Source organism: Eutrigla gurnardus, assembly GCF_963514095.1.
Source record: "Eutrigla gurnardus genome assembly, chromosome: 14".
NCBI lineage: Eukaryota > Metazoa > Chordata > Actinopteri > Perciformes > Triglidae > Eutrigla > Eutrigla gurnardus.
In genome coordinates, this window is record NC_139937.1 from 1,763,829 (window position 1) to 1,786,078 (window position 22,250).

The following is a 22,250-nucleotide window of genomic DNA, read 5'->3' on the forward strand; positions in this document are numbered from 1 at the left end:
GGCCGGGACATACCTGACAGACTGAACCGCCAAAACTGTAAAACATTTTTCATGTGGGTCCACCCGAGTGGACCAGTCCGCCATCCCATAACAAGACCATTACTCCAACCACGAACACTCAGTCATTTTCCTGAATTTCTACATAAAGCTGCTGGCTTGTTTTGATATACTGTATTTCATGTATGACGAGGAGAAGTGGTCCTTTCCTCAAGTCAATCTTGTGATGTTTTGTTTTAGCAGCACACCGACTGATATCCCTTTATTTAACAATGAAGAGATCCAAAGAAGAACTGAATATGACTGTTTACAAATATCACACAAGTACAATATACCATATCCACACAAGTGAGGGACTAAAAGAGCATTGGAGACAAAGAGGACTGAAAAAGTTCAAGGTCGTCTATTAGGTGATCACCTCACACCCTCTGTGGCTGCCTGCTGATTCAAATAAAACCAGAGGGTGAATACTTCCCAGTCTGTTCCTGTCTGTTGAGAGTGAAGGCATGTCATAAGATGTACGATAACAAACATAAAATAGTTACATTATGCTGTATGTAAGAAACTACAGTTCCAGGCAGTAAGAGGGAGAAAAGGGAACAGAAAGAGAGAGGTGCACAGGAGGGGGGGGGGGGGGGGACGATAGAAATAGAGAGATTATCGTTAATCCCTCATAAATGAGTGCATTTGTTTATGAAGCTTAAAAAATCTCCCATTTAGAATATGGAATAGTAATCCAGCGAGAGATCATTTAATCATTCACGTCCAGCGGCGTGACACTCCACCGTCCACTTCCATCTTATCCGTCTCATTACAACCAATGCCTCCTTTTCAGCCCTCTGCTAACGGCTAGTGCATTAGGTACTGAGTCAAGCACTGTTTATGGCCCATATTAACACTCTCACTCCCCCCTCCCCCGTGTTATAATCCCCGCCGCTGCAGAATTGGGTCGGTAGGCCTGTTTAATGGAGCCTCTGTGTTAACCTCTTCCCTCCCTCACACGCTGAAACCACGCAGCACCCTAAAAGTCTGCATTAATCTTCTGTAAAGTAGGTGTTATGTCTATATAATGCATCCAGATATGCTCACACTAAGCACCCCGGCCGTCTACTGTTCTAATTTCACACTTGGTAGAAGAGCGTGACATTTATGGCTGTGTGATGTCATATTTTCATATTTTATGTGATAAGCAGAAATGATGTAAGTCCGAACAGTGTAGTTATAAAACTGAGATCAGAGCATGCAGTTGTCATAAGTGAGTTGAGTGAGTATAGTAAGTGGTTGACATAATTATTCATCCCCCATATTCCTACTATCTGTGGCCCAATCAACTAATTATTCCTTGTCTTCCTGTATGATGCTTTATATTCATTTTAGGTTTCAACACAACAGGAGATTCACTGGATGGATTTGAATTTATGCTTCTGCATTCATGTCACAGTAGTTGTTTGTGACCAATATGGCATTTAATCCAGTCACCCCTCCCCACTCCACCCAGTTCCACCCCATTTATTCGAGACGTGGTACAAAGGTTCAGCGACCCTTGCTGTGCTATATAGGCTTTCAAAAAACAAATCTGCTCTCCTCACAAAAAGTTAGTGTTGGTACAAACATCATGTGACATTATAATGCAAGCTGACACTTTTTAAAAGAAATATAATATGAACAGGAAGTAGGCAACAACAAAAAGCCCACAAGCTGACAGAAGAAGTCTGTGCTATGTAAGAGTCACAATGATGTTGTTTACTCATCTGGATGTTGTTCCTTGAAAGCTTCCACAGGAAGTAATCATCTGAACTACATTTTGCTCTATGTGTCATTTCTTGATCCACCATGTTTGTCCACAGCCAACCACTACTATTTATTCTGGACACAACGCTTCTAGTTTACTTAGTAAGTAAACATAGTAGGACAAAGGGTCCATGTGAAACCTTCAGGAGGAAGGTTGATTCATAAAGATTCCAGTGAAAGTCGAGCTCAGCTTTTCCTTGACTGACTCGATGCCACTTCAGCAGCTGATTCAAGGGGCTTTATTCTTTGCATGAAATGTGGTCACCATACTAACAGAGCCAGCCTTCTGGCTGAAAGTGCTATCTCATGACCGTTGAGCACAAGCTGTGCTGTGTTTCATAACCAACACAGGTGATTGACTGTGTTAGGTAATGTGCTGTGGGTTGTACACTATAAGAAGGGTGTTGTTTTGTACTCAGGTGCCACCAGAGCAGAACCTGCAGGGGGTATTAAGGCCACGTAGGGGGACCTTTGGTGTGATATTAGGTCAAAATTACAAAGGAAAAATAAGGGGGAAATTGTATGTTGACCCTCACAAAAACCAGGACAGACATTGTAGTGCAATAGCTAGTTATATGAGCTCATATCCTGAGTATACGTATGTGTCCATGCCTGGTGGAACTGTGTGGCAGTAAGAATACCAGAGACCTCTCTTCTGGGTCATGCAGTTATTCTCTATATCACCACGATGCAGTCTGATCTCTGCTCTGGCAGTCTCCCTCTATGCCCATAAACTTTCTAAAATTAGCTTCACCTCGGGTTTACAAAACACAAACCCTCCTGCTGCCAGTCATAGATCTTTTAAAGTCTACCTCAGCACCATAAAAAGCCATGTTCCCAGGTCGCCTATCTCTCTTCTTCCTCCCTCCCCTCCGCGGTTTCCATCTCTTCAGTTTTTGATTCGGATTCACCCCAGCTTAAGTCTCGTGACCCCATAACCAAGCTCTGCACCTTGTTTGGTTTCCCCCACTGTCTCCTCTCCCTTTCTGCCCCCCCCCCCCCCCCCCAACACTCTCTGTCCATCCCAGGGTTTATCCCCTCATCGCTGATCTCCCTTCATCCCTTCAATCCTCATCTGTTCCTCATAGGAGCAGTGGAGAGAGTGAGTGACGGAGGAATATCCTGCTGTGTGTGATACCAAAAGTGAATGAGCGGGAGAAAGTGTAGTAACAGGCGGGCTGAACTTATGACAACGACCAAAGGGACGCCGCTGGAGGAAGAGTGAATAACCATCTGCCCAAACACCTGAGAGAAGACTCCTAACTGGTGAGTGGAAGAGTGAAAAGACATCTTTAATCATTTGGTCAAATCCTGAAGCATGATCATATAGCCTATCCTTAAACATAAATATGAAAAAGTTCAGCACAATTCTAATATCATTTACGGATGTGATTTTACAGCTTGTTGCGTCGTCATATGCTAAAGAATGTATAGATCTATTATGGAGATGCCATTCAAATGTACGTGGACATATTTGATGCATTTCCATGTTTTATCTTGTGTTAATGGTAGGCTACACACAGCAGGGGATTTACACAGGATCAACACACAACGCTGCTTTGTGGTGTAGAATCATAATCCGACAAAAATCGAATTCTGTTTGTCATGTAGTTCATAATGCTGTCAGCCATAACGTGCATGATGAAACGATGTGAGGTTGTTTGTGTAGATATATCATGCCTGGTGTGAAATTCAGTGAAAAAAGTCACAATACTTTATTTAAATATACTTTTAACAAGAGAGACAACAGCTTGATATTTTACACTATGCTTAAGCTGTACGGACAAACTCTTTTATATTTATTTATAGACAGTATTTTGTGAAGAAACTGATAATGGATTCAAATGTCTGACAAAAATGTGATGCAACAATCACATAAACTAATACCATAAATCAATTGTCGATATTGATTTACTACATTTTCCACAACAGCTTACCAGGAGATACTAAACAGTTAGCTATCGCAGTATAAACAATGTGGCAAAATACCACAAAGCCCTGTGTGTTAGCTTAGTGTCGACAGGCTAACAGGAAATATACCAGTTATCAGGCATCGACCTACATCCATGTTCTACGGTCATGATTTGTCGTTAAGTACTAGTCAGGAGCTCTCCGCTGAGGTAGAGGAAAACTGGTCAGACTCAAGTTCAAGGCCCAGTGATGGCAAAAAGGACTCCACCTTTCACACGCTTCCATTCTCACCAGTCCCCCGCATCCTCCATCTGCCCCCCTCCCTCATTCTCATCCCACTATCTGCCCCCACATCCCTTTCTCCATCTCTTATCCAGATGCAAAGAGCAGTCAGTAATCGGATGAGAGCAGATTTGATTCAAAAGGCTTCCCTTTAAAATCTCAGCCAGTAGGATTTAAACTCACTCTCCTGCCTCGCCTCTTACCCTCCGCCTCCCTTCCTCCCCTCCTCCTCCCCCTCTCCTCCCTGTGCCTCCTCTTCTCTCTACCGCGTTAATGCACTTCACCATCCAGTGAGCTCTAGCTGTCATTTAATCACATGGAACAATGGCAGGGTCCCAGAACAGAATGGCAAAAGGGGAGTAGCATGACTAAAACACTCAAGCATTCATTACAACACTCATTATCGAAGCAATTCACCATCTGGGACAAAAGCCTTAAATCCCCTGTTACAATGTAGCCACCGGCAGTTTAAGGCAGGACACCCACGCTGTCGCTGCCGAGGTGTTTGAGGCACTACTAGAAAGGCCGTAAATCAGCACTTTAATGGTATTTCAACACATTTCAGGCCATCCTTCCATTCCCTTTACAGAAAGACAAGCGATAAAGCCAAGTGGCAAACAATTAAAGCAAATCTTTTCCTTTTACAGAGTCACTCCCTCCTTCACTCCCTTCCTCTCCTTTTCACTTCAAACAAATTAGAGGCAAATCCACTTGGTCATGTGTTTTGACAGGGACACTCATTCGAATAGTGAAAGAGAGAGAGATTGCTGCAGGCACGCATACAATAAGAGCAACGCAAGTATTCCCTCCTATCAGTTTTCAAGGTAAGATAACAAAGGATATAACATCGTGGTGATTTGTTTCTCACGGGAGAGAAAAGCCATTTGTGATATGTGGATGTGTACAGCAGCAGCAGCAGGTGGTGGTGGTGGTTGTTATTGAGGTGGGTTATATTGAACTTAGTATCATGTCTCTTCAGACAAAGCTGTAAAATCAGCCTCGTGACTCTGCCTTTTCCACTTTTGCCTTGATTACATTTGTCACACTGTGTGCGTTTGCCCCATTAGGTGATTGTTTCACTGCTAAACATCGCTCATTTAATCATGACATTACCAAATTCAATAGCCATCAACATAAGTTGAGAGCTCACCGGAGTGTTTAAATGGCACAAAGCACCTGTCGTTGGCTGTGAGTTTGTGGAGAAGTGAGAGGTGACTGGCTGGGAGCTGGAGCACTGATGACATAGTTACAGGACATACTGGTTTGTGTGTGTACATTCGGGGTGAGGACGTGTGCACTCGATAGGTGTCACATCATCTGAAGAGCAAATACTTTCACTGTTAATGTCATGCTTGAATATTCATGCAGTCTGCGTGTGTGTGTGTGTGTGTGTGTGTGTGTGTGTGTGTGTGTGTGTGTGTGTGTGTGCGCGCGTGTGTGTGCATGAATGAATGTGTAGGTTTGTTCCTGTGGGTTTCTGTGTGTGCTCCTGCCTGTTTATGATCATTTGCAAAGTAGATGTGGGGCCAGTTTGACTTGCAAAATAGCACTTACTTGGAGACTAGAGCTGGGGAGGACTAAAAGCGATCCAGGTAAAGTTCCAGCATTAGTATTTGTACAGGGAAGGCTATTACTGGAAAGTATACGCACAGATGGTTTCCAGTTTTGTTGTTTTCTTGAATGGTTTCTTAGTAACTAAATTCTGTTTTTTTGTTGTCTCCCTTTCTCTCTTCTTCTTCTTCTTCTTCTTCTTCATTTCAGGATTATCAGTTTTCCTGCCATCTCTCCTGTCTCCATTGGTGACAGTGCCTAACAACCATCGCCATGGGTGAAATGGAGCAATTGCGAAAGGAGGCAGACAGTCTCAAAGACCAGATCACTGTCAGTAGTAATAGATCACTATCCACACCATCTGGGATGAACTTTTTTGCTAATCACAGTATTTATCATTGTCATTGTGTGGCTTTGCTTTTCACTTTGACCTGAAGACATTATCTATGACCTCATCTTAGATCGATACTGGCAGTAACCTTGACAACCTGTGTTTGTATCTGCTCCCCAGGCAGCTCGTAAGGTGATGCAGGACTCCACACTGCAAGAAGTAGCAGTTGGGATCGCCGTGGTGGGGCGTGTCCAGTTGAAGACCAGGAAAACACTAAGGGGTCACCTTGCCAAGATCTACGCTATGCACTGGGGCGCTGACTCCACGTAAATACACACCATGTTGTACACAAATGCTGCTTCGTTTCACCTCCAAGATCAGATTTAGGTTTCTATTAAATGTAGCACACAGTTAGAGTGAGGAGAGCCAAGAAATGCAATTCTGATTGGTAAATTGGATCTGTGAAGTATTGCACATTTTTCAGCTGAACGTTTGTCTGTCTCTTATTTTATCGCTATCATTGTAACACCACCAGGCTGTGTGTCAGCGCCTCACAAGATGGAAAACTCATCGTGTGGGACAGCATTACAACCAACAAGGTAGGAATCCACTGTAAGATCCTGAAAGTTCTATAAAACTTGAAATATTAACACCTAAATAAGCAACAATCAGAGGTGAAATGGTCATCGTGACCAGACACCTATGTAACGTAAACAAAATGTTTCAAAACTTTGGCAGAGAATGTTGTGTTCATGTAGGACCCTGTTGCTTATACTCAGAAGCTGATTAAGAAAATGTGTTTTGGAGGCTGCTCAGGGTGTCACACGTTCAGTGAGGGTGATCCAAGCACATTTGGGTGGATGAAGTGTTTCACTGTCATCTGTGTCTGCAGGTGAATGCCATCCCTCTCAAGTCCTCCTGGGTGATGACTTGTGCCTATGCACCTTCGGGGAACCTAGTGGCTTGTGGTGGTCTGGACAACATGTGCTCCATCTACAACCTCAAGGGCAAGGATGGAAATGTCAAGGTCATGCGTGAGCTGGCGGCGCACACAGGTAGGACGACGCAGCTTGGACGTCACTGATGCTCTTACGTTGGACGAGTTGAATTAGTATTTATCCGCTTGCACTGCTCCTCACATGGTATTTCTTTGGTTGCCCAGGTTACCTGTCGTGCTGTCGGTTCCTCAGCGACAGTGAGATCATCACCAGCTCTGGAGACTGCACTTGGTAAGAATATAGTATGATGAACTGAACTAGAATATAAAAACATTATCACTGTAGTTACAACAGAAATATTCTCCTTCTAGTGTATTATGGGACATTGAGACAGGGACCCAGAAGACCGTCTTTGCAGGACACCAGGGAGACTGCATGTCCCTGGCCGTGTCCCCAGACTTCAAGTTTTTCATCTCAGGGGCGTGTGACTTCACGGCCAAGCTGTGGGACATCAGGGAGGCCCAGTGCAGACAGACTTTTGGAGGCCATGAGAGTGACATCAACGCAATTGGGGTGAGGAAGAAGAAGATGTCCACCTCCCTTCTGTATCTGAGCTCTGCCTTTTTGTTTTGCTCAAAGGAGGCCTGGTTTCTAATCGCTTCTCTTCCTTCCAGTTCTTCCCCAACGGTAACGCAGTGATAACTGGGTCCGATGATGCCACCTGTAAGCTTTACGACCTGCGAGCCGACCAGGAGCTCATCACCTACCAGGACTCCACCATCATGTGCGGGGTGACCTCCCTGGCCCCCTCCCTGTCCGGACGCCTGTTACTGGCTGGCTATGATGACTTCAATGTCAACATCTGGGACACACTGAAATCGGAGAGAGTGGGTGAGTACAGGGGAAGAATAGATCCGTTAAAAAGTGAGTTTAGAAACTCATTTTAAAGCGTCCATGACTCCTGATAGGGGATGGGGCGTTCTGTGTCTGATTCATGGCTGTAGCATCTTTCCAGCAGTACTTTGCATGGTTTTCCTTCTGATTGTCCCTCTGTGCCATGGTGCAGGAGTGCTGGCGGGTCATGACAACAGAGTGAGCTGTATCGGAGTGTCCTCAGACGGGATGGCGTGTTGCACAGGATCCTGGGACAGCTTCCTCAAGATATGGAACTGAGGCTGTTCCTCAGCGGCGAGCAGAAAGAGAGCAGTGAATATCTGCCTGGGAGAAAGTGAAGGAGAGAAATGAAATAGGAATGGGGGGGGGGGGGGGGGGGGGGGGCACATAGGGCAAGAAGAGGGTATTTTAATTGTGCCAAGTCCTATCTAATGTTAGAGAGGGGTTGTAATGTGAAGATTTTCTCCTCTCACATCACGCTCTCAACTTTCTTCTCACGTTATGGGGGGATTTACGGGTGGGGGGTCTCAGTTAAAGATAATTCCTCTTAATAGTTAATCATATTGCGGTTAAAATAACGATGACATATGCACATTTATCGCAGCAATTCAGAGGTCACCCAATGAGAACAATTGCCAAATAGAAATGGTAGCACACTGGATGAGATAGAATTGAATAGGTGTTACAGCCTGTGTAGGTGAGTTAGCTATAATAATGTGCTGTTTTATATCAACGCATAAGTTATGTCATATGAATATGAGCATTTGCATTTTTTGTTTCAGACTGTTTGTTCTTTGTTTCGGTAGATCCCCTAGATGCTTACATTTACTTTTCTTTTCATTTTCTAACTGTAATTAAAATGGAGTTCTAGTTTGCAGGTGTCTACATTAGTGTTTGAGTTGTTTTGTATGTGATTGATGGACGATATTTAGCTGGATTTTGGGCCCCCCCCCCCCTCTGTAGCTAGACCTGAAAAGTGCTTTGGGCAAACTGTTGCACTGACAGATGGGACAATAGAAATGGCTTTCATGGTTCACTAAGCACTTACAAAAAAAGATGACCCCATTTGTCTCAGGACAGGACTTTTTGTACGAGTGTTAGATGGATGATAACGGCTATTATGTGCATATGAGCAATACATCTGAATCTGTATTCACTTTACTTTGTCCTCAGCATGGTAGAAGGTAAACACTGAGGACAGTTGAATAGAGTTTGGACAGTCTCTTTTCTGCCACTGGATACACGCTGTGCAAAATAAGCAAATACTACCTTTCTCAAAGACTGTCTAATAAACATGGGATTCTGAATTACACAAGTCTTTACTGTCAATTCATGAGATGCTGACTTCAGTCATCGTTTGGTTTCTATTTTAAATTCCATCCAATGCAAGTATTGAAAGTATGAATACAAATAATTTTATTTTTTATTTACAAGGAGAAAACAGGATAGAAAATAAGTAATAAAACTCATATACACAGGACAACAATCATTTTAAGAAAGCTGTACACATAAAAGCAACTTTTGAGAGACCAAACTGGCAGGATTGTGAACATGTTGCTGCAGTGAATCATCTGTTCTCCTTATCCAAAGAGACTGCCAGCACTCGGCGGTCAATCTGTCCGAGCCTCTGCTTATCTGGGGTGGACACCTTCAGCTTCATCTGGAAAGCGAGGAAGGTCACGTTACCTCAGCAACCGATTTACTTTGCGTGTTAGACTTCACTTTAGGAAGACTAAATTAAGTCAACTCCACCTTAAAAAGTCAATATAGGTTCAATTTAACTTTCAATTAAAGGAGCACAAGCATCATAAGCAGAGAGTGCATGCTTGTATAGAATACCTGAGCACGTTGGTCCCGGGGTGAGTTGGTCCCTTTAAGAATCTGCAGTGGGGAACGCCCTTCAGTTCCTTGAAAAGAATGAAAACGTCAAGACACAGCATCTTTTCATCATAGATAATGAGAAGCCACAAAGTTTCTACACACCATTCTGCTTCAGTTTTCCAGACTGTCGCTTGTTCTCATTGGTTACTTTCTTCACGGCCAAACGGACAGCAAGAGGAGAAGAGCCCCCTTTCCCAGCCTGCACTCCTCTAGCTCTTCGCCCAGCCGTGCCAAAGCCTTTTCCCAACCACTGTGGCTTGAAAACCACCTGACTGGGGCTCTTCGAGTCAAAGGTGGGGCAGCGGATGCCAGTGCTGAGCTGTGGCTGCTCTGGGTTGGGGACAGTTGGTGGCTCTGGTGCAGAAGGGGAAGAACATTCTTCAAGAGGCTCTTTGGTTTCCTCAGATGATGTCTCTGCTTTCTCCAACTGTGCAGGGTAAACCTGAGCTGGGGAACCATCAGTGGGGATGGAAGGCTCAATGGGGGACTCTGGTTGGACAGTGATAGAAGGAAGGGCATAGGAATGATCTGCACCATTACTAAGTGGCTCCTCTTCTGCACTAGGCTCTGGGGATGAAGTACTGGCACAATGCACCTCAGCAAAGACCCGGGATGAGGTTTCCCCTTCATGGCAAGTTATCAGGCTCATGCTCAGTCTCTTGTGAAGAGGAGACTCCCTTGCTTCTTCAGCCTCCTCCAGGCTAATGTCTGCCTCCGTTTCTAATTCCACCTCCACTTGGGGCTTCTCAAGAAGCATAAAGGGACTCTGTTCTCCCACACTATGCCGAGGGGGCTGCAGAGGGGTGGCCAAGAGGTTAGCATGCTCAGCCAGTGAGCCCAAGGTTAGGGAGGGCTGCGGAGCCAAGAGGGGCTCAGTTGAAGACAGCTCTTCACCATCCTCCTCCTCCACATCATCAATGAAGCATTTCTGAGGGGCTTCGGGGACTTTGCCTTCAGTCTCATTGCGCGATAGCAAGCCCAGGCGGCGGGCAAAGGAGCCAACTGTCGCTGTTGGGGCAGATGCAGGGACATCATGTTACAACACATTTTGCAGGTGAGAAAAGCCAAGCTACAAGTTAATTTGTTACCAGACTGTTACCTCTCATGACTTCTCTGACAGGCGTGCGGCTGATGCCAATCGTAGGGGAGCGGGGATCAGTGAATGCCAGTGGGCACTCAATTTTGGACCCAAGCCCACCAACCTAGGACAAATATTTGGTACAGTTAACTTGTTTTAAATGCTAAAGCTTACAGTACGTCTGCCAGGCAACCTACCTGGACGGGGGTCCGATCGATTGCTGTCGAAGGAGAGCGTGGATCCATCAGATCAATGACTCGGCTGTTTTTGATTGCCGTTTCAGGTTTTGATGGTGCAGACACAATCATTTTACTCTCACTGGCTCCCATGACTTGTATTTAACGTTACCTGGCTCACAGACAGATAGAACACAACACATTCATGTCTAGCAGCGCAAAAGAATGAAAGCAAGAGAAGGAACAAACGCAGATGGCAAAACAATACCATCTACGTAGGCACACAGTATAGTAGTATAAAATACAGATACGTTTAACGTAGTGCAGGGATACATGACTTTCAATGTAGCATGTTGTTTACTAGCATCGCTACGTCCAATAACGAGGCAAACCAGTCAGCCGAACAATAAATAACTAGCACGTAAACAACAAGCTAGCTGAGCTAAATTCAGATAGCGTGAGGTTTCCCCGTTAGATAATGTATGAGCTAATGAGAGTGTAACGTACGTGGATTAGTAATTATTTAGATAGAAAGTAGACAATGTTAACTTACATTAACCAAGGTGCACACTTTCTAGTACATTCTCTGGCTTACCTCACACAAGACAAAGACAGTTGATCGGGCGTGTTGCTAAACTCCTTCTCACTTTCTCACTTTCACACAGTCCACACTTGTGATGAGCAGGGCAACCTGAAGTCGTTTTAAAACATTTAAATGGCGGAAGTTGCGTGCGTGTTATTTTTAAACGTACCAATCAGCGCGCGTTCTCCCACTTCCTTGACGCTGATTGGTTTAGAGAGCGGCGACCTGAACTAGGCGTGGTGTCATACAGATAACGTATTTTCGAAATTTGAATGCATGTTTTGTTTTTGTCACGTGTGGAGGAGAAAAATGAAATGCTACGTCGAGCGATTATATTCATGAAGTATACATCTCCACAATCAAACGGCCCGAGAATGAAATATCCGATTTAATAAAGCGAGACTCGGGAGAACAAAGCACAATGATTCATTGTGAACTTTTTCGCACATGCAAATGCGTCTTGGAAAACAAAAGTAGTATTTTTTCCCCTTCTTTTAGCAGAAATTAATTTAAATATGAAGACTTCAGTGTCACCACAACAATCGCAGTGTTAAGTTGTAATCATGGGTGTAACACATCGTAAGTTGTAATAATGGAAGTGTGCTTGCATTTTTGTGTGTATGCAATGGAGAAAAACAATTTTTTTCACAGCTCTCTGCTCTCCACAGCTTTTTATGTCAGCCATTCAGAAAAGAAAGTCACCTTTTGGAATCAAAGCTTTATTGCTGAATATTATATTAAACATTGTAGTCAGGATACAACTAGCCTGAACACAATTATAGTGCAACAATAATGTTACAATACACAATATGGCATATAGCGTTATTTTACAATGAAGCAAATTGTTTTACAAGCGTGATACGAAAAAGAGCGAGCAGGTAGGAGCCCAGAGACATAATTCTCAATGATTTTACAATTAAATGATCTGATCAGATGCACGATTGTCCCCCAACCGACCCTAAACACACACATACTGTACACACACACACACACACACCCCTTGCTATAACAGTAACAGTCCCGCTGGTTGTCAGTTCATTATCTGGATGATAACTGATTACTAAAAAAATTAAATAAAGTATAAAAAAAGCCACTGTAGCACTAAGTGTCTGTACTCTGGACCAGTCTAATAGTTCTCCTGGGAGTACTCTTTTCAATGTCACAGCAACATTGTACCTTCAATGTACATAACTGTAGTGAGTACACAGTTCAACTTACCACCTGCTGTTAAGAAGGACTGTGAGAGCATCGAGTGTAATGATAAACATAACCGTCCACACCGCATTCATCATCATCATCATCATCATCATCATCATCATCATCATTCATCATCTTTTACTTTCATCATTGAGAACATATTTCAAATCAACAACAAAAGTGACATTTTATTAAACCCAGTTCTCCAGATCAACAGAGTATGAGGATGTTCCAACCGTCAAACATGTAAAATACAGCGATGTGACTGTATTGCTGCTGGCTGCGTCTTCCACGTAGAGCCTAATACTGCAACATTTGATGGAAGTCACATGACCAACATGATGCCTCTCGGATGGTGGAGAATTCACAGTGTCATCCTCGTCCTTTTCCTCTATAACTGGACCACTCTGCTTCCTCTCCGCTTCATTCAGTCCCCCAAACATTTACCTTGCAGCGAAACACACTCACACTCAATATGCCGTCCTCCGGCTGGCCTTCATTTAGTCCCACCTTCCACCTCTCTCTGGCAGAAGTGAGCCAGCAATGTGTCCAAGTCCCGACGGTCTGCTGCAGCATACAGAGGGCTCTCTCCCATCATGCTGAGAGCCATGCGCAAGGTGGACCAGATGTTGTCAGACATCATGGTGGCAGCGGCGCCTCCAGGCCCCCTTGCAGCTCTCGCTCCATCCCCGGCAGCTTGGCGCTGTAGAGAAAGAGCTTCAAGGAAGTGTTCCACTGCCTCTCTGATGAAGAAGAAAAAGAAAGAAAACTATTTTAGCTAAATTAACATTTATATGAGTTTCTGATATTCATCTGAATATATTAACGCAGTTTCCCAATTACTTTAACCCCAATGAGATAATAATTGGCGTAATAGAATATATAAAATGCAATAATCAAATTAAGACACGTTTTGATCTAACTTCTGATAAATAAATGGGGTGGACACACCCGCCACACCACTCAGTATAAGGCAACAGCTCAACAGCACTACAGACTGCAGCCTCCCAAATGACATAAAGTTAAATCATCACATCTCTGAGACACTTTTTTTTATTCATTCATAAAAAGGGCTTAAATTTGAGAGCCGCTTCATCAAACAGATCTAGATCTTTAGATAAGTGTCCCTAATAAACTGTCATCTGAGTGTATTTTATAGAACTGTTGTTGCCATCTAGTGGAAGTGAAATAATTGCATTGCACTAGTGTTTGTCAGGTTATATATTATACTACATTAGCTTTTGTTGTTAACTCTGTACACATGACATCTATTGCAGTTCTGCCCATCCTGTGAGAGGGATTCCTCTTCAGGGACTTTTTCCTCCAGCCACAGAGGATGTCGTATGCTGTACAGATTGTAAAGCCCTCTGAGGCAAATGTTTGATTTTGGGCTATATAAATAACATTTAATTGAATTATACCAGATATAATACGATAAAAAAAAAACAATGAAGTCAAATCAAAAGTAACACAATGGTAATAAGGCGGCATTGAATTTGAAACTAGCAAATAAGTGCTTAATCAAAACAACTACATCTTTAAATCGAATAATAAAACACACTTCACCTTTAGTCTGACGATAATGTTCCTTTCACCCATTTTACACAACAATTAGCTCATGTTTATCAGAAACGTTCCCTTATTTTTTTAGCCTTTGTGTATCTATAATCATTACAGCAACATATTCCTACACTTTCAAATCATCGGACTTATGCAACAGTAAGTAGTTAACAAAATACGAATGTGCAAACCAAAGCCGTCCTCCCTCACCTGTGTGCTCCTAAATTGACACAACTTATTCCCAAATTGTAGCGACTGCGTATGAAACCGGGCTGTAGCTCCAGAGCTCTCCTGTAGGCGGCCACAGCCTCCTCTGAACGGCTTCCATTGGCAAGTGTAGCACCCAACTTATTCCACAACAGGTAGTCCTGATGGAGACAGAGGGGGGAGGGGGAGGTCAGAACAGAGAGAATCCAGTGTAAAGACAGGCATTGAACATGAACCTGTGGTGTGAACATGGACCTGTGGTGTGACAGACAGAGCAGCACTGAAACAGTCCACCGCCTTGTCGTACTCTCCGCTGAGGTTGAAGAGAACGCCCAGTCCACACTGCAGCTGGGGGTCCACCTGGGCGGGGTCAGAGTTGGCAGCTTGCAGGAACAGGGACTGAACATCCGTAAACAAAGATCTGGGAAGGGTCAAAGAGTTATAAGACAAAGTTAATACAATATATGACAGACTGATATATGATCTGAATCACAGACTTGTGTGATGCTCACTCTGGCAGCAGTGACCCGAACCTCTCCCTCTCCTTCTCCTTTTCTCTTGCACCGTCTTGTTGGCGTTCGCTCTCATTCTGCTCCCATACAGAACGGTATATTGGATTGTGCTTTAGCCAATCACGGAGAGTCTCACAGGCCTGCCTGTGCAGCGATTCGTTGGTGAAACTGACAGCCAACGCCATCAGAGCAGTCAGGTTGTCGTTCTTCAGCTCTATACATCTACAGAAAGAAGAAAGGTCAAAAGTAACAATGACAATGAGATGGGTGTTTAGCTGAGAAAGCAAATGTTAGAAATGATCAAACACTTAATTAATGGGGTCTGATTTTAGTATTAACATTTATGGCAAAAGGAAACAGACACTACAGACACAAACCTGAGTGGGAGATTTACACTTTACACTCATATTGATTAAGTAACAGAATGGAATCGATTTTCTCATTCAGACTTATTCAGAGTATGATAACATTTACAATTTCCAAACAATGTGTGCAAAGAAAAGTATGCAAAAAGCATCCTAAGTGAGAGTTTAAACTAGCATTTTGCAATTCTGAATTCCAACCTGCGGAGGGCGCTAATGGCAGCAAATTCCTGCTCGTTCTCTGCCTGACAGGTTCCCAGATATTGCCAAGCCTGCAATGAAATGAAATTAAATGTAAACACACCAGTGTCTGCCTTCTGTGGGGAGACGAACATGGGTAAGGGTACAGGTAAGGACACTTTTTGGATTGCTTTTATTTATTCATAAGACTGTGAAAGACTGAAAAACGCAAACAAAGCCTCACCAGCTGGTTATCTGGTTCTCTTTGTACAGCACTCTCAAAGAAGCGTACAGCACCAGGGATGTCCCCTGCTTCCATCCTCTTCATTCCCTCTGAGAGAGGGTCTGGGTTGGATAGGTAGGGGTTGTCCTCTTCAAACTGATATCCCTGGGACAAACACGGAGAGACATGAAGAGAAGGCTTCTCTGTTAGACATCAAGTATAGCTGTATATGCAAAGATGCTGTTATCCTCAAACATATAAAGGGATGTACTTCTCAGCCTGTTCTGAGGAAGTTGAAGGCTACCTTGTCATAAGAAGTGCTGAGTAGCTGATCGAAGTCAGAGAGCCAGGGGTGGCTCTCTGCATCCCTTTTAGCCATCTCCTCCCACTCCTGCTGCAGCTTCTCCCAGAAATCCACATCACTCTGACAACATGACAAATACACGTTGTTACTTCACAGTCTCCTTCATCATATAGCATGCTCTATTATAGACACATGTGACCTTTAGGGCAGACAAGAGTGTATTGATGGTGTGTTGTCGCATAACTTGAGTAAAAAAAGGAAAATGGTGGTTTGTTCTTTGAACACATGCTTCAACCACAGCTTGCTTTTAATATTCAGTACTTTAGCTTGGTTTAAAGAGTTTAAGTGGGAATTGATTCTTGTCTCACCTCCACTGCAGCTTTAGCTTGTTGGAAATCAGGTCCTGATGTGGCAAATTCATCTACCCAGGCTTCAGCTGAGTCCTGTGACACCTGAAGAGCAATAAAGAGCAACGACAGCGGTAGACCTGAGTCATCACGTGCTGGCTATGCAATGTGTCATTAGAGCTGAGGATGGGGACATAAAGGAAAACCAGAAAGGGACGTGAATGGAAAGGAGATGAAATACAACACAGAAAAGGCTCATTTTCTCCTACACCTTTCTTACAGTTCTTCCTAATGAACTCCTAGTTAATTAATCAGATACAAAAAAAAAAATCACTCAACAGCAGCAAAATAATTAAATGCCGAGTGTCTCACAAACAAAACTCTACAGCACTAGTGGCAAAACATAAATGTAGCAATAACTGCAGCTAAAAATGTCAAACCTATCACTGCCACGACCACAGAGGTCCTACCTGCCTGATGACCTTGGCCCAGTGCTCTGCTTGTTTAGCCTTAACTTTCTCAATCTTCTCATTGTTCTCTGGGGGTTCCAAGGGAAGACTCCCTCCCCCTGTCTCCGTCAAGAACTATGGCAGGAGGCGAGGAGGGGTGGTAGTGGGAAATGGGGCAATGTTTTGAGGAGTAGGGAGCGGTTGGCGAGGAGGATTTGTTTTGGTGGGGTGGGCAGAGTGGGAATCATTTTAAGAAGTAGGAGGAATAGATGAGTGACGGTTAATTGAGGGAATGGCAAGCCGAGAGTTCGAAGGTGGGTCAAACAATGGGAGAAGTACATGACAGAGTTAGTGGGAGCCATGGTGAGCAGATATTTATCATAAACAGGACTGAGAGCTACACATGCACAGTAGAATACCAATGACAATTTCTGCCAGGATAAGAAATAGGATTTTTAAAAAGTCAAAAGGAAGAATGAGATATGTAAAAATTCATAAAGTCATAATTATGGGATTATAAATCAACATTTTAATTTACTAAATCAAAATTCTCAAGTCACAAGTTTTAACCATTAAGTCAAAAATAAAACATTTAGATTTAGACTTTCTGCAAAACTTAAAACTATTTCACATAATCTCTTCAGCTACCACATCGAAATTATTAATGTCCTCAGTAAAAATATATTATGACAAAGTAATACAAAATGTTGACTTATGATCTCACAATTTTGACTCATATCATCAATTTGTGAGTATTTTTTCCCCACAATGATCTGACTTTTGATCATTTTCTTTCTTTTCTCGGCAGAAATGGACAGGGGAATGTCTGCTTCAAACCCAAAATCTGGCACTAGCCTTTTTCTGCCTCAACTGGATGAAGTCAAAGTAATAATTTACAACCTCAGTAAAAACAGAGTCAAAGTGGGAATAATTAGAGTTTGATTGTGCACTTTAAAAAGTTAACGCATAAGGAGAGCAGCAGATAGTCAGAAGACCTCTCATTGCTGAACAAATTCCATCTGCAATGCTGTGCAGCCATGAGCTTCATATTACAGGGAGTGCAGCGGCTGCTTTTGGTTATGTTGGTGGAAAATGTTACTCTGCGTCAGATACTGGGGTAATGAGTCACAAGGCATAGTCTATACTGTGCAAAAGTGAACCAATGTGCCTCCCCAATGTGTTCCCAGTTGCAACCATCCCCTCTCACGTTGGATGTGACTCGTACCTGGTTGAGGTTGGAGGCCCAGTTCTGAGCCTCCTCGGCCTGAGCTTTATCTTTGAGCTGTTTGTCTGTTCTGCTCTCCACTGTCACACTGCCCTCGCCAATCTGCCTAATGAATCGTAGGAACTACACAACAATGGACAAAAAATGACAACAAGAAATAGATTTTACCATCACTAATCTATCAGATTTATACAAATAAACTGCTAGTTTTGTTCCAAACTAAGACAATAACCTTGAAAAACCACAATGAAACTTTAGTCAACATTACCAGTGCACTATGCTCCCAAGGAACTACTCTACAAAGATGTTAAAGAAAAAGAGAAAGGATATGGTGATAGAGGATAAATGATCCGATGAATGATGGACATGGACATGAACACACTGCTCACCTCAGTGTTTTGTAACTTTGGGTCATCAACCTTTGCGATGAGCTCACTGGCCGTCTGCTTCAGCTCCTCCCCTGGTTGATACTCCTTTGTCCTGTCACAAAAACCAGAAGAAAATGTTCATGTCATACTGTAAGGAGTTGTACCATTAGAACAAATCATTCTATGTCATTCTGCACATGTCTGCTGGAACAACTCAATTCAGGATGAAGGCTGTACAGGTCAGCCTTTTGAGGCGAGTGCATTATGTTGATGATTAGACATCAAGGCAAGTCTGAACAACATTATCAGGGTTCAGACCTGCTGTCCATTGGCTACCTATGTTCATTTAGTCTTGCATTTGCTTCACGTTATTTGCATTGTGCCTGAAGTAGCGATTTACTTGATTAATGTTTCATCTGTAAACTTTCAACGCTCTCCATCCATGTCCTGTTCTAACCATTCATTCTCCTTGTCTCCCAGGTCTCCCAGCCACAATTTCTCTTCTGACTGCTCCAGATACTCCTCGGCCCAGCGTCCAGGATCTGGAGAAAAAAACAACAACACAGTGGATAAATTGTAAAAAGTACACACAATGCAAAACTAAACCAATTTATCCAAGGCATGTTTGCTCTGATGTCAGTTAAGGTTGATGACATGTAAGGAGTGATGATGGCTCCAGAAAGACGGAGTGCTTATTAAGCAAAGTGTGTGTCAGGAGTGAACCACAGGAGAGCAAAAAGACACTACAACAAACTTGAGCTACCTGCAGCCTCTGCAATAAATTCTTTCGTCCAATCAGCATCTGCAGCATCACCAAGAGCAATGAGTCCCGGCGCAGGGGCAGAGTCAGGACCTGAGAGGAACTCGGCCGTCCAATCACCAGAGAGGGCCAGCGCTGCCACATCGGGAGCTATGACCATCACAATATGCAATGATTCAAATGCTGAAAACAGTTTGACGTAAGCCTAAGCCACACAAACACTAAAAAATATACATACCTCTCTGTGGAGCTTGTCTATAGCTCTGCTGGTCAATCTGCTGCATTTCTTCCAACAGCTGACCCATGTCAAATGTGTGTGGGGGTCGGGGGGGTGCCTGAAGGAACTCATTCACCAGCTGCAGCAGAAACAAATGTTATTCTACTTTTTAAGAGACTATATTTGCAACCAGTATACACAGAGCTACACACCTGTAATTTCTTCACACATTTTAACTAAACAGTATACAGCACACCAACACAATGTGCTGAATATGGAAAGGAATATGAGTGCTGACCTCTTCTTCAGTTGCAATTTCAATGGGAGAGGGGGGAATCTGAGATAGCAAGAAGGAGAAAAAATGAAGTAATAGAACAACACATGACCAGACGTGTCATGATAACACTGAAACGTGCACATTGTAGGAAACTACTAATGGTTGTGTTCAAATTACTCACTGTAGGTGTTGAGCGGTGCCGCCATGCGCCCCCTTCCTTGGTCATGTGACTGGTCAACTTCATGAGGGGATTGGCTCCCCCACATTCTGCCTCAACCAACTCCCTCATCGCCATGGCAACACAAGGATGAGGCAAACCCAATCAGACCACCTGAGAACTAAGAAGAGAATGAAAAGATGAGTGAGGAGATGAGTTTTGGCAATTTACACAAAATACAACCTGCATTCAAGAAAATGAATCATATTTTTAAATTATTCAGTCAAAGTTAAAAACACCATTGGATCTCTCAATAGTGAGATCCAACCTTTCTTAAAAAAAAATAAAGAAAGCTGCACAGTATTGGGTTAAAATCCCAAATGAGCATGACAACAGGTCAGGCCCCACAGCAAATGATCTAAAAACAAAATTAAGCATTCTGCACAGATAAAATCACCGTCAACAATGACGTTTGCTTTTTATCTGGAGAAAATTGGAGGTCCAAATAATGATTTTCAATGACTTAAAATATTGGACATCTCCAACGTGTCCAAACTGCTCAGATCGTCTCACAATGTCACATAACCAAAATGAAGCTCCATCTGCCGTTTTCCGTGTCACTTCCTGATTAAGAGTGAACCAATAATAATGTGGATGTGTTGGCCAGGCAGGCAGAGGCATTCACTGCGCATTTCACTCAGCTCGACTGGTAAATTCAGAGGACTTTAGGTGTTAACTACATGCACTGCAGTCATTGCGACAACAAAAAAGACCTCATATAAAGCTATTAGCATTATATTGTGATAACCGAAAACCAAAAAAACCCACAAACTATTTACATTTTCATTACTATCATACATTGCTTGGTATTGAACCTAAATACTTCTATGATACTATGGTACTGAGCATAGCCACAAAATATGAGCAAGTCAAGTACTGAAAGCTGCCACCACATTCTGATAATCTTATTTGTTCTTCAATGAGATATTTGCTAATTTAATTTTTTTTAATCTCCGTTTCAGACTATTTTAGGCAAAAGTCTTGTGTTGAGACAACATTAACTCTAGAATTGTGACTTGATATGAAGGGTTTTGCAGAAAACCCAGTGGTAGAGTACTGAACAAATTATTTGACATTTTGGTACCAGTACCAGATCTGGTGGCATGCCATCAATATGATATTTTATTTTTAGTTGGCCCCTCGTTTATCTGATCACCTTTCACTCACCTGATCCTCCAAAAGCAAAACAACACAAAAATCCTCACGAGGATGATTCAGTCGTGATGTGCAAACCCAGAAAATAATACGGTGTCCAAGAGGAAGCTATGCTGCTCAACTCACTGACCTACATGCAGGATGAACCGGATGAACAGCTGAGACCTCAACTTCTCTATCCACCTTGGAGGAATACACAATGGAGATAATAATGAAATGCAATTCCCTGTCTACTCCACTCTATTCTACTGTAGCGTGTTCTCGCCACCACTACAGGTGGACTGCCAATCACATTTAGAAATCTAGGTTATACATTTAAGAACAATTTAGTCCCACTGGTTCAAAGAGCTGCTGTGCCGTATGATGATTACGGTCAAAGTAAGAGGATTAGACACAGATATTAATACACATATTACCACAGACAGGACACTATGACACCTAACGTGCTCACTTCACCGTTACATACAAGCCTGCTGGGAAGAAGGTGGCTGTTTTTGCCCCGCACATTCACACAGAATGCACTTTACTTTAAAATAATACACCATTAAACAATACAACAATACATTTAATATTGGACGTCTGAGAGCAGCCTGGTGCTTTTTAACCGTTAAACCGCTGTCATGTGTCAAAACTAGTTAACTGACGGGGATGCCATTGTTTTTGCCCGACGCTAACTGTGTCAGTCACAAACAGCAACGTTAGCTTGGCAAATGATACAGTGTGTCTCTTCTAACGCAGCCATTATGCTGTTCGTAAAATAGCGACTCAAACGGAGACGACTTAAAGATTTAACGGCCCGTTTTGTCCTTTAACAGCAGCGCGTGTAGCTAGCGTTAGCCAACGCTACTAGCTAGCTAGTGTAGGGCCAGTGCAGAGATCATTCCTGTTGTATGTTGCCAGAGAGGCATGAATGTAGACGGGTAGCATGATGATCATCTCACCACCGACAGCTGCTGCTGTAGCCGAAACGACAGTCCCTCCTCTCCGGTCCGTCCTCTCCAGCCGTACCACAAGTAAAGTTAGTGTCAAACCTCCCGGTAACCGTATCAAACTAGCCGTTATTAACGCTTCTTCTGTTATTTACCTTCCTCCTCCATGACCCACAAAACCCTGCACTGATCACTCGGATTGTCGCGTAACGTTACTACTGCTTCGTATTCTCAAACGGTTTTACGTAAGACTATACCACGGCTGGCGAAAATAGGATAACGTAACGTTAAAGGTTTTACGTAAATAAATGTTGCGCAGGGTTCAAAGCATAGACATATGTCTATGGT

At 43.1% G+C, this 22,250-nt stretch overlaps 3 protein-coding genes across 8 annotated transcripts; 1 reads left to right on the forward strand and 2 right to left on the reverse strand.

Moving 5' to 3' along the window:
- The first annotated feature begins 2,860 nt into the window (after positions 1 to 2,860).
- gnb3a (guanine nucleotide binding protein (G protein), beta polypeptide 3a) lies at positions 2,861 to 8,963 on the forward strand. Of its 3 annotated transcripts, none has more exons than XM_084027777.1 (9): positions 2,861 to 3,054; positions 5,743 to 5,862; positions 6,044 to 6,189; positions 6,399 to 6,462; positions 6,756 to 6,918; positions 7,026 to 7,092; positions 7,173 to 7,374; positions 7,476 to 7,692; positions 7,868 to 8,963. In XM_084027777.1, exons 2-9 carry the CDS (start codon positions 5,806 to 5,808, stop codon positions 7,972 to 7,974), a joined length of 1,023 nt encoding a protein of 340 aa, XP_083883903.1. In that variant the 5' UTR covers positions 2,861 to 3,054; positions 5,743 to 5,805; the 3' UTR covers positions 7,975 to 8,963. The 3 variants fall into 3 exon arrangements, with proteins under 3 accessions (XP_083883903.1, XP_083883904.1, XP_083883905.1); XM_084027778.1 differs by lacking the exon at positions 2,861 to 3,054 and adding an exon at positions 4,666 to 4,805; XM_084027779.1 differs by lacking the exon at positions 2,861 to 3,054 and adding an exon at positions 5,429 to 5,573.
- A 124-nt stretch (positions 8,964 to 9,087) lies between these two features.
- cdca3 (cell division cycle associated 3) lies at positions 9,088 to 11,531 on the reverse strand. Of its 2 annotated transcripts, none has more exons than XM_084027775.1 (6): positions 11,426 to 11,531; positions 10,852 to 11,002; positions 10,676 to 10,778; positions 9,679 to 10,584; positions 9,535 to 9,602; positions 9,088 to 9,355 (listed from the first exon to the last, which is right to left on the reverse strand). In XM_084027775.1, exons 2-6 carry the CDS (start codon positions 10,981 to 10,983, stop codon positions 9,263 to 9,265), a joined length of 1,302 nt encoding a protein of 433 aa, XP_083883901.1. In that variant the 5' UTR covers positions 10,984 to 11,002; positions 11,426 to 11,531; the 3' UTR covers positions 9,088 to 9,262. The 2 variants fall into 2 exon arrangements, with proteins under 2 accessions (XP_083883901.1, XP_083883902.1); XM_084027776.1 differs by having other exon boundaries at positions 10,852 to 11,006; positions 11,426 to 11,505.
- Positions 11,532 to 12,107: 576 nt separating this feature from the next.
- On the reverse strand, positions 12,108 to 22,104 carry pex5 (peroxisomal biogenesis factor 5). Of its 3 annotated transcripts, XM_084026485.1 has the most exons (17): positions 21,915 to 22,104; positions 19,783 to 19,939; positions 19,623 to 19,661; positions 19,346 to 19,463; positions 19,111 to 19,257; positions 18,805 to 18,889; positions 18,369 to 18,459; positions 17,980 to 18,102; positions 16,776 to 16,889; positions 16,327 to 16,410; positions 15,959 to 16,078; positions 15,676 to 15,819; positions 15,453 to 15,523; positions 14,890 to 15,111; positions 14,633 to 14,798; positions 14,381 to 14,538; positions 12,108 to 13,353 (listed from the first exon to the last, which is right to left on the reverse strand). In XM_084026485.1, the coding sequence occupies exons 2-17, from the start codon at positions 19,894 to 19,896 to the stop codon at positions 13,107 to 13,109; spliced, it is 2,043 nt and encodes a 680-aa protein (XP_083882611.1). In that variant the 5' UTR covers positions 19,897 to 19,939; positions 21,915 to 22,104; the 3' UTR covers positions 12,108 to 13,106. The 3 variants fall into 3 exon arrangements, with proteins under 3 accessions (XP_083882611.1, XP_083882612.1, XP_083882613.1); XM_084026486.1 differs by lacking the exon at positions 16,776 to 16,889; XM_084026487.1 differs by lacking the exons at positions 16,776 to 16,889; positions 17,980 to 18,102 and having other exon boundaries at positions 21,915 to 22,103.
- Between the last annotated feature and the right edge of the window lie 146 nt (positions 22,105 to 22,250).